General features: G+C 39.9%; 1 protein-coding gene across 7 annotated transcripts in view; it reads right to left on the reverse strand.

Moving 5' to 3' along the window:
- The window catches only part of DCAF6 (DDB1 and CUL4 associated factor 6), a 90,252-nt gene extending 78,548 nt beyond the window's left edge, over positions 1–11,704 (reverse strand). For 3 of the 7 annotated variants that reach the window (XM_053312637.1, XM_053312635.1, XM_053312636.1), the window contains exons 1-5: positions 11,436–11,702; positions 3,264–3,325; positions 2,050–2,142; positions 1,225–1,410; positions 291–404 (exon numbers count right to left, since the gene is read on the reverse strand). In XM_053312637.1, coding sequence (XP_053168612.1) covers positions 291–404; positions 1,225–1,410; positions 2,050–2,142; positions 3,264–3,325; positions 11,436–11,529 — 549 coding nt within the window. In that variant the 5' untranslated portion in view covers positions 11,530–11,702. Of the gene's footprint in view, positions 1–290; positions 405–1,224; positions 1,411–2,049; positions 2,143–3,263; positions 3,326–11,435 lie in introns of those variants that run through there. The other 4 variants (XR_008320276.1, XM_053312634.1, XM_053312640.1 and 1 more) reach the window with 4 other exon arrangements.
- Between the last annotated feature and the right edge of the window lie 364 nt (positions 11,705–12,068).

Here is a 12,068-nt window from a genome sequence, read left to right on the forward strand (position 1 = left end):
TTAACTAATAACTGTCCAGCTCTAAAATAAAACAAAATTTATGAAAGGCAAACCTGAATCCAAACCTAAATTTGTTTTTCAGTTCTAAAGAGAACTGCCTAACAGGTCCAGAAATTACAATGGGCAAACAAAATGCCATATATTTCAAAGATACTGAAAATGTCTCTTTTCATATTTATAGCCTTGTCCTCTCATACCTTGGTCATAGCAAGCAACCCAAGATGTCAGATCTCAGATTTGGAACATAATGTGACTTGTTATTTACACAATCTTATACAAGTATCTCTTACATCTTTACAATCTTCCTTTGTGCAACTCGTCTTGATTCTAGTATCAAACCATCTTACAGTGCCATCTTCTCCACAAGACAGGAAAGTATAAGGATCATTTGGAACAGTCATGATCTGCAAAATAAACAAAGGGCATAATTTAATGTGGCACAAACTGGTAGCTTTAGAAATAAAAGCCAGAAACCAAACAACTGTGCAACTAATTCTACGCAGCAAGGCAACCTGAGATTTATTTTTCTTGAACAGTGTCTCTCCATGCTGGATGGAAAGCTGCTTTGCTCTGAAACTGAGCAGTTTCAAAAAGTATGATATGCCCAATTTATGACATGCCATGATGGCCAGCTTGTTGGGGGGGGGGGGGGAACGGGACGCAAGCCTTTGGGAAACCCCTAAAGAGGCTCATTGAATGCCAGGATAAATGTTTATGATCAACAACAAATCAGTTTCTACACATATTGAGAAGTACTGCTGAAGAGTTAATTTCTTCATTCAGAAACCTTTTTTCAAAATATTTCTTTATTCAGAAACCTTTTTAAAAATTACTTTAACTGGGAAGTTTGTATACATATCATAGATTTAAAAAATGGAAAAGACCATTTAAAAAACCATATAAAAACCATATAAAAAACCAAGATGATACATATAAATATAAGAATGACAATGAAGGTCTGCACTGAGACAACAGTACTGCAAGTTCTTGTGTGGGGGTGGGGTGGGGGGTGTCTTTAGAGGACAGAACATCAAAGAAAAATGCAAAATAGTATATTTCCAATCTCCTTACATTATAAAGGCAAACAGAAACAAGAAATTTTTATTTGAACTGGATTGTCCCACGTCTAGGTTATGAAATTAGAAAGAGTGAAGTAATAACCCAGCATTACTCAGCATTCCTGCCCTTATGATAGTAAGAGAGGAAAGATGTATATTGCAATACCTCATAAGTAGTTCCATAATGGCATGTAAATTGGCACTGTCTGTTGGTTTCAGCATCTTGCTCTACGTTAGTATAAAAAATGACCCCATCTCCAGAACAGGACACAATCTGCTTATCACTGGTGCATGGTAAGAATTTTGCACTAAAAATATTTGCCCTGTGTCCTGAGCGAATGGTTGTTAAAACCTAGAAAACAAGGATTATTAGATTAACACTTTTAAGTAATATAGAGAAACTTGAAAATACATTTCATAGAGAGAAAATGGGAAGCTGTCCTATGCAAAGTCAGACCATTGATTCACCAAGTTAAATATTAGCCACTGACTAGAAGGCTCTATGGGGTTTTAGACAGGGGTCTTTCCCAATCCTACCTAGAGATGCTTGGAATTGAACCAAGGTTCTTCTATATGGAAAGCATATACTCTACTACCATTTCCTTCTTTCCCATCTTATTCAAAACACTCCATGGCAGACTACCATACATTATCATCTTAGGCTGAAAGTAATTACTTGTTCAGGATCACCCAGTTAACTTACTTCACAGCTGATCTCATATTTGCACTGGATCAAATATGGAGGTGGATGGAAAAGGTAAACAGAGAAGAATTCATGGTATCAAGCATAATAAAAACCTTTTTGTATGGTACTGGTGGCTTTGGGGGCTTTAGCAGACAAATACGCTTTTCTAGAAGAATAACACTGGAAAATATGGATACATGCAATATCGAGCTTTCAAAGAAGAAATCCTTCCAATACAATTACATACTTGTAAGCAACATTTTGACCATAAATAAGAATATGTAAGGGGACAGCAGACCATCTTACCTTTCTACTATATGGATTAGTAATTACAAGATTAGTATCATCCGATCCAGATAAAATATATTCTCCTGTATCATTCCAGCAAATTGTGTTTACCTGTGAGCAATTATTTAAAACCAAAATTAATTAAGGAAAAACAATGAAGAATAAATAATACAAACTTTGTATAGGTATATACTGAAAAATACATCAATAACAGCATTATTGAACAGTGAATCCATGCAAAATTAAGTTGATTTTACAATACAATTCCCAATATACAAAAAGAAAATGAACTCTATAGCAAACAACACAAATTGACAAAGCTGCACTTAGCGTTCCACATGCAAGCTGATTCTCTGTTTAAAATACTGATAATTTATACGTATAAAATTTGCAAATCCATGCACAAAGGAAGTCCAACTACACAAGAGATACTCCTCCCCACCTACATTCTTTTGGATCACACTACTATAGAACACCACTTATGGGAAGAATCAATTATCCTCCCTACCCCTGAAGAACTCTCCCCTCAAATTCCAAAAATTAGTCTGGAGGAAAAATTAAATAACCCAAGAATAGGGATGTGCCAAATCATGGGAAACATCTCTTTAAAACCAAGGGCTTACATAGCCCCTTTAAAGCAGAGAAGAGCAGTTCCATATCTGCTCCTCCTCTGCTCGCCGCCATTACAGTAATCCCAACACTCCCCCCAGCTATGCCCACGTGCTGGCAGGGTGTCCATCAGCTGCCCCTGCGTGCCAGCATCACACAGGAGCAGCTGGGAGATCCCCCACTGGTGTGCTGGGTGGAGTGTAAGGATGACTGCAATAGCAGCGAGTGGAGGAGAAGCAGATATGGAACTGCTCTCCTCTGCTTTAAAGGGGCTGTGTAAGCCCTCAGTCAGCACATCCCTACCTAAGAACAAAGCTAACCTCAAAGATATCCCTATGATTCACAGCTATCTTGCTGATCATTATTATGTTTACTGTCCCACTTTCCTGATCCTAAACCCATTGTCATTCTCTACCATAAATGTAATGCTTTATAACAATTTGCAGATAGTCAGTCTGTTATTAAAATATATTTTAAAAATTGGTAAATTAACCACTTTCTGTGCAACATTTATTGCTGGATGAATTAACCCTTGCAGATAAATATTAAACATTTACATATATAATTTATAAATAGTGCATTATGTGCTTATACATGTCAAAACTCTCACACACAGCACTTACACAGCCATCATGCACATTCAGTGTTGCTTCAAGTTTTAATCTTTGGATAAATTCTCTTCTTCCTGAAAATAAAATTACAAAATCAAAATGTTGTAAGTTTGGGTACTCAGAAAAGAACTACATTTTTAAAATTAACCAATCTACATTGCTCTCATCTTTCTTTCTATAGCATTTATTGCATTGCCTCTACAGTCAAGATGCTTCAGTATAAAGGCCCCTGTAGTTATCATGGTATTGATCATGGATATTTACTGGACAATGTGCAAGCTCCTTCCCAATCCCTTCCAGCCAAATGTGCTCTGAGCAAGCCAAAAGAGGGTTCATACAGAAAAGCAATAGTGTACCATCACCCAATCAGTACGTCAGAGGCAATACGTACCCGCCCCCAAACTTGAGCAGATTTCCCACTGGCCTCAGTACTTAAAATGTCCTGGTTTTCCCTGGTGTCCCTTCCTTGAGGAATAGCACATCCCACATGCCCCTGAGCCCTCCTGATGTTTCATCTGCAAGGACAAGAGTGAAGACTTCCAAATGAGTGAAACATTCTTTTCTAGTCTAACTAAATACAGGGAGACTAACAATGAGATAATGCTGTAATTTAAAGATAGGATATTAGTTACTCTATCTACCTGTTGGCAAGCAAGAATTATTTTCTCAAAGATTAATTCCTTCGTGTGGCTACTTAACAGTTCTATGATTTCTAAAGAAAGCCCTCAACATACACCCTAACCAAGATATCTAGATACACAGATATACAAATGTTTATCTTGTGCATGGGGATACCCCAAGAAAACAATTAAGTTTCATTTAAGAGTTTAAATTTTCTACCATCACATACCAGTCTGGAAACATAACAACCAGTGTATTTAAGGTATTTACTATGTACATTCAATATTAATTAGAAAAAAATTAATAGTTAATACAAGATCTTAGTCTCTTCTATTGACACAAACTTTGGAAAACATACACAGCAGTCTGCCAATCAAATAAGTCTAAAGTCTGTTTCTTCATATTTTCTTACCAGAATAAAACCTTCATTTAATGACTGAGGTATTTAAATGAGATCGACAGTAAAAAAACAGGCTTTTAAAAAAATATCAGGTTTTTCATTCCTTCACAAACATAGGTTGATGTCACATCATTCTATTCTGAGCATGCTGTTGCCATTACCAACCAGTTTCATTACTGAATTGCCCCAGAGCACTCTAGGTCTGTCATGGGCAAGCTTTCAATCACTGGGAATCTAATCTGCAAAGTGGGAATTCTGCCTTCTATATTGCCAGTTAGCCATATGACCAGAGCAGTGATGTTTAGAGTGTTGATATTTAGCCTTGTAGATGCCCTGAATCCATGTGCTACCATATTTCTTCATTAACATGAGGCCACAAAGTGATTTCACACATAGGTTATTCCATAGTTCTTTGCATTAATAGCTATTTTTCTTCATCAGCTAATGTTGTCGACCAAACACTCTACACAATAAATAGCAGATGTGATCTCTTTTCATCCTCACTGGCAGTTTGTCATCAAGTAATGATGATTCTGTTCTATTAAAGCCAGTTCATGCTGCTTTTTCTCTTCTGCACTGAGGTTTCAAAATGTTTGTTTTAGCCAGGTGATGGTCAAAGTAGACATAGCTCTCAGCTTTTTCAGTTTCTCTGCCATGGATTTTAATAGAACTTTCTAAACAAATCAATTTTATTTTCAGAATATTCATTGTCAGCCTGATTTTATATAATTTTCCCCTAGCTATTTGCATTTTCTTTCCAAATCCAGTGTCATTATGAAATAATACAGAGTAATCAACAACAAAAATGTTATTTTAGAAGATTTTCACTCTCTCTTGCCATAAAACATCTGACCAGCTAGCTGTTCACTGTCAATGTTGATTCCATATACCCAATATGTTTTCTTGAACAGCAAATCCACAATTAAAGCAAATAGTTTCAGAAAAATTTATACCTTGTCACACTCCTCTGCAGACAAAACATGAAACTGTAATCTCAGTAGTACAGTTTCTGCAGATTTCTTCAAGCAGACCAATTCCAATAAGAAAGTTATTCAAATTGTGCTTAGTCGTGACTAACTTTCTTTGGATACAACATAGCATCTTGAGGAGAACAGTAGCAGAAATATTCCAACTACTACTACAACAAAATTGCTTCTGCTTACAGAATAGTTTGATATTTTTCTACCAGAGAGAAACACCCTTTAATTTATTAAACAATTCAGACTGTAGTACCTAAGTGATATCACCAACCAACTTCTGTCACTCTTTTTTCCTTTGAATAAGTCTTCAGAATGCAACAAGAACAACATTTGTTATACTAAGATCGTATATGTATCTTAAAATGAATCATAATAGCCATTTGATTTCAATTTTTAAAATGCAATCTGCTTTATCACCCAGTGCATAAAAATCTATTCTATAAGCAGAAGCAATTTTGTTTGTAGCGATCTTGATATCCTTATTACACCTTCAGGCATACCACAGATTCGAGAGCAAGGCTAAATATAACCTTTCCTGTTTAGTTGCTGATAATGTTACAGGCACTTGAGCTTCCAAATGAAGTAAACAGTACTACAGCAACAAACTAAATCAAACATTTAAGATGTTAGCATACATTTTTAAAAAATGTTTCTACTGTTAAGAAAAATATGCAATATGCTTTTGTAAGAGGAAATTATCTTGAACACACATTGTATTTTGTACAAAGTTTTATACTGTCTATATAGCATTAGCAGAAATAAAAGAGATCAAGCTCCCTGCAGCAGAATAAGGGCAGGCCTGAGAACCAAGTTCTCACCAGGATGGTAAAATTGTTTTTAGGTTGTACCACCTCAAACTGCAAGGTAGGGGCTGAATGTTCTCCAATTAAAAAAACAAAACAAATAAACCCTCAATTCAGTAGAGTTAAATGTCAAGGGAAAGGGTTCTGGTCTAACCTTCTCCCCAACAGCAAATTATGTATGGAGATTTTTTAAAATTAAAGATCATGTGATCATGAGAGAGCCAACCTGTAGCTATACAGCATAGCCATAGAGGCTGTTCTCATGCACATGCAAAACCAGGCTAGAGAAGTCCAGCCCGGTTTTGCCTCTGAATGAAAACTGCTGGGAACTGCACAACTCCAGGCAGCAGAACGGCAGCAAAGCAAACCTGCAAGGAAGTCCCAGCTGTTAGCCTAGGTTAAGCGTGCTAATTGATCATGTGTCAGTTGGTGTCACACAAGCAGCTACAACATCGAACATCAACATCAACATCGAACCACACCCCATAATGCACCACACACTCGCATGGTGCATTATGGAAGTTCCAAGGGCCTCCCGGCCCACAAACCTCCCTGCTTCTGGCATAAACTGGCAATTGTGTGGATGGGCAATCCACCTGTCCAACAACAAGAAGAGGATCGTCTGCAGGGGAGGTAAGCTTTCAAGGCTTCTTCCCCTCACCCATTTGAGCCCTTCTCACGGTGAAAACAAGAGCTATTTTCCCTCTTTTATCTTTCCCCATGTTCCCCGCCCAAGCAACATCCACCATATGCTTCTCTCTTACCAAAACCTCTTTCACCCTTCAGCCCCATGCTTTCTGTCCATCACTCTCATTTGTGCATCAAAGATCAAATTACACTACCATGGAAAGCCTAACACCCATAACACCAGTCTTAGTCACAATATTACACTGTCTGAATATTTGAATACAAATACCAAGTTCATCCTTTTATTCATAGATGTATTAAATTACTCAATTATTACTGATTTTGTGTAAACAGTATACCAAACTGATATGCAACCAAATATTTCAAGAAATGTGACATGTATTGTGCTGTTCTCAGCATCAGTTATTGTAAGCTTGTATGCCATCTGCATTATCCTATAGGACAAAGAGTATTACATTTATATTCTGCCTTTTTTGCCCATGATAGTCAGAGGTCAAGAAATGTTGGCTCAGTTCACCAGCCAGACACAAATATTTTACTCATCAGATAGTTTCTTGAGCTATGTTGGTACATTACTCATCAAGATTTTTTTCACTCGTCAGGCATCATTTTTATTCGTCACAGACTAGTAGATTTCCTGAGCCCTGATGATACAACTCAAGGCAAAGCATACAGGTGGCCCCCCGTCTAGGTAATGAACAGACCCAGACTTGCATGGTTGCTGAATTATGTGCCTTCAAATAATACTTTTGGGTTTCATTATACTTAAGTTTGAAGTAGAACTAATATAGTGAACTTTGTTTCAATGTGTTGATACTATGTATCAATTAAATATCATTATCAATTAAATGTATGTATCAATTAAATGGTCTTGTGGTAGCAAGCATGACTTGTCCCCTTAGCTAAGCAGGGTCTGCCCTGGTTGTATATGAATGGGAGACTTGATGTACATAGGAACATAGGAAACTGCCATATACTGAGTCAGACCATTGGTCTATCTAGCTCAGTATTGTCTTCACAGACTGGCAGCGGCTTCTCCAAGGTTGCAGGCAGGAATCTCTCTCAGCCCTATCTTGGAGAAGCCAGGGAAGGAACTTGAAACTTTCTGTTCTTCCCAGAGCAGCTTCATCCCCTGAGGGGAATATCTTGCAGTGCTCACACATCAAGTCTCCCATTCATATGCAACTAAGGCAGACCCTGCTTAGCTATGGGGATAAGTCATGCTTGCTACCACAAGACCAGCTCTCCTCTCACTGTACAAGCACAGTAAGATATTCCACTTAGGGGATGGAGCACTCTGGGAAGAGCAAAAGGTTCCAAGTTCCCACCCTGGCATCTCCAAGATAGGGCTGAGAGAGATTCCTGCCTGCAACCTTGGAGAAGCTGCTGCCAGTCTGTGTAGACAATAGCTAGATGTGTAGACAAGAGCTAGATGGACCTGTGGTCTGACTCAGTATATGGCAGCTTCCTATGTTCCCAAATTATGTACTTTGTATATGGCATACAACAATACTATGTTCAAACAAATATACTAATACCAGTTAGTTTCCAGATGAGAGACTAGTAAGAGTATATTCAAAGAGTGGGTCTAGTCTGAATCCCAAGTGTGCTGAATGAACAGTTGTATCATCCTAAAGGAAACGCAATGTTCAGCAAAAAATTCTCACACGACCTATAAACTTTCTCAGGACCTAAAAACTTTTTCAAACTGCATCAGAGTAACTTGAAACAAATACTATAATATTAATAATGAAATTAATTGCCCTCAGCCATTAGTTCAACTAATGCTTTAGCTCCATGAAATGAGTTGTATGATAACACAACAAATAGGTAGAGCTAACTAGGATCATTCCTTAATAGTGTACACTTTTAATTCCTCTTATTTTATGGCCAATCTTTTTAATATAATATTGTGCACAACCTTCAGAATCCAAGAAAAAAACAATCTTAAAGTGATTTGGACTTCAGATTCATAGTGGAATTTAAGTCTCAATTCAAAACTATCCAAAGTATACAGAAAGCAAGTCATGCCTACCTGTGAGGGGGATCCAAGACCAGCTTTGTCTCAATGTGAATGCCAGAGCAGCTAAGTGGGCAGCTTGAGTTTGGTCACAGAAACATAATGCAGTTCTAATTTTTTGGAGTTAGATAGTAGAAGGATCCATCTAACTTCTTAGGAGTTAGTGTTACTCTGTGACAACCTGTTTGTGCACCTGCTTTCTTGCTACCTTCTCTACCTGCACATGTTTAAACAAACAATTATTACAAAAACACCACAAGCTCTCACAAAGTAACTGAGCTTGTAACATTGCCCTAAAACTTCTCATTGCTCAGAGGAGGAGTGGAACATTTTCTAACAATCCTAAACATATAATAGCAATGATTTTCATAATATTATCCTACTATTAATTTAGGTTTGTCAGAAATTTAAATGAGGGACAAATGGAAAATCTGAACAAAACAGGTAATTCTAGTCTAAAATGTTGGTAAACTAACATAATTAATTATTCTGAACATACTGAATATAGACATGATTTCGGTTTCTAATTTCAAATGTTTTACATCACATCGGCCACTTGTATTAACTACACACAGTGGCCTACATCCAGACTAATGTTGTGTTAACGTAATACAGTTGTACTAGTTCAAAGACATAACACAATAGCAAAGGAAGGATGTCTGTTCCAGACTAATACTCAAACTAGCAGAAGATGTTGACATGTTGCACAGTGCTTTAGACCAGGGGTTCTCAACACTGGGTCTCCAGATGTTATTGGACTTCAACTCCCATAATCCCTAACCAAAGGCCACTAGAACTGGGGATTATGGGAGCTGAAATCCAAAAACATCTAGGGACCTGACGTTGAGAATCCCTGCTTTAGACAACCTTGCATGTGTCCCAAAGAGTGTCTTCCACTAGGGGTTTTACAATGCTGTGGAGCACTGCAACTTCACTCAGCTCCACAAACTTAAGTGCACCAACTTTTCTATTGTTGCACGAGCGCAATGCTAACCTGGATGCCTGTCAGTATTCCTTGATGGAAGTAATGATACACAATTAAACATTTCAAAAGTATGTTTATTTCAGCTGATTTATCAAAAAGTACATTATAGCTCATTCATTTGCATTTGCCAAGCTCATGACAGGGTTACCACCCACTCTTGCCTTTAAAAGTGGGGGGACCTAATATCCATCACCTCTTCTCCCAAAGAAACTTCTCCACAGTAATTTCCAAGTGTTACTTCAAAGATCCTCAGACATTTTAGCTGAACATATCAACTTAGACTGGTAGGACACTGATCTAGCCCTGTCAATACTCATCTCTAGGATTTTATGTCTTTTAGGGGAAAGGTCAATTCCTTTGAAATGTAAACAAGACAATACAGGGTGCATTTTAACATATTCAAACACAGTGATTGAAACAATTTCCTAAGAGGCAGCTGTATTAATCTGCTGAATAAAAAACAAAGAGTCTTGTGATACCTTAAGGATGAACAAATTTAACTAAGTATAAACTTTCACAGACTAAAACCCACTTCATCTGATGAAATAGGCTCTAGTCCACAGCAGAGGTACTGCAAAGAGCAGTTTGTTTGCTATGACCATTCCCATCCACAAATACACCTAACAAGTTGTTATTATTATTAAACAACATATTTTTATACCGCCAAAAACTTACGTCTCTGGGCGGTTTATAACATATTCAAGAGGAATCATCTGGCTGCACATCTACATAGGTCATTAACATGCTCCAAATAACATTTAGGCTCATGTAGCAAAAAAAATCCAATACAAGCAAGTAAATCTTGGCAAGTTGCACTGTGGCCTTTTCTAAAAGCATCGAACAAATTACTGAAATAAAATTTCTAACAGAAAACAAAACAAAACATTTAATTTACTTTCAGTTTTCAAGACAAGAGAATACTGCAGACATAAAGAGTTTGAGTGTGTGTGTGTACTTTCCAAGGATCATTATTTCAAAAGCTATTTGTACTACATTCCTCATTAGAGGGAAGAGGGGGAGGGAAGAGGGGGAGGGAAACCCCTAAAGTCTATGAGAGCCACAGTCTAATGACGTTCGAGTTAAATGCCCACAAGAGTTAAGTACATCCTGAGCCTGTTGTTAAGCTCATGGCACTGGCATACAGAGACGCGAATAAGCCCTGCCCTGATTCCCCTTCGCGATCTCTTGCACAGGCCTCTTCAAAACTCAAAACACAACTACCCTTGACTCAGCTGAACGCAGCTCTCCCCAAACTGTCCCGTGGCCCAAGTGCAACACTTTGCCGTGGCTACGACGGCGGGGGGCGGGAGGCAGAGAGAGAGAGAGAAAGAGACTGACGAAGGGAGTAAAGCAGCAAAAGGAAACAGCAGGTGAGAAAACACGCCTGTCTTCCTCGGACATCTCGTTCCTTGTCCCCATCCCCGAACTGAGCTAACCCTCCCTTCTCCGGTGGGAATTTGCTGCAGGGGCTCGATGCTTCCAGGCAGCAAGGACACCCGACCGCCGTAGCAGCTAAACGGCCGCCTCCAGCCCCGCCGCGCCGTCCTGAGAAGGGACTCGCGGCCAAAAGACGAGCCCCTCCGCTCCGCCCTCTCCTCTGTGGGGCTGTCAGGACCGTCTCAAGCCTCGGAGCGCTGAGAGGAGAGGGGCGTGGGGGGAGGGGTAGCACACAGCCGCCGCCGCCGCCGTTTCCCCAGCGTTTCAGACCCCGCCCTTCCCTTCCTCACCTAGGTATCGTCTCCTCAGCAGGCCGGGCTCCTCCAGCCCCAAGCTCCGCTTCCTCACATCCCACAGGAGGTGGGTGCAGCAGCCCCGGGACATGGCACCGCGCGCTGACAAGGAGGATCCGACTCCCGGCCGCCGCCGCCACCAGCGACATCAGTCGCTGCCACTTGCTGGGGCCACCCCCTCCCCCGCCTTCACCATGGAGACCCGCGTGCGCGCTTTGCGCGCGCGCAACCACCACCGACCAATATCACCCCTCCTCCGGCCACAGCGGCAGAGGCTCCTCCTCCTCCCCATCACTCCACCCACCTCTACGGAGCAGCTCAACCACGAGCTGTAGCGTATCGCGAGACCTCCGCCGGCCGATCTCGTCCCACCTTCAGGGTCACGAAAATGGCCCTAGAGACGCAGTTGCTGGACAGCGGTCGTTTTCGGCTCTGTCTTCTGACCCAAACAGGGAAAGCCATTTGGCCGCCATCTTTGAATCTGGCAGTTCGCCCGCTCATGCTTCCAAATGTTGAGTATTCAAAAGTGTTGCAGAAACGTGAATGAGGAAAAAGGCAACCGCAGCGCAGAAGCAATCACGGCCCAGCAAAGCGTCTTAAAACAGATACAGCTTTCATCGTAGACTTCCG

Source organism: Hemicordylus capensis, chromosome 3 (genome assembly GCF_027244095.1).
Source record: "Hemicordylus capensis ecotype Gifberg chromosome 3, rHemCap1.1.pri, whole genome shotgun sequence".
Lineage (NCBI taxonomy): Eukaryota > Metazoa > Chordata > Lepidosauria > Squamata > Cordylidae > Hemicordylus > Hemicordylus capensis.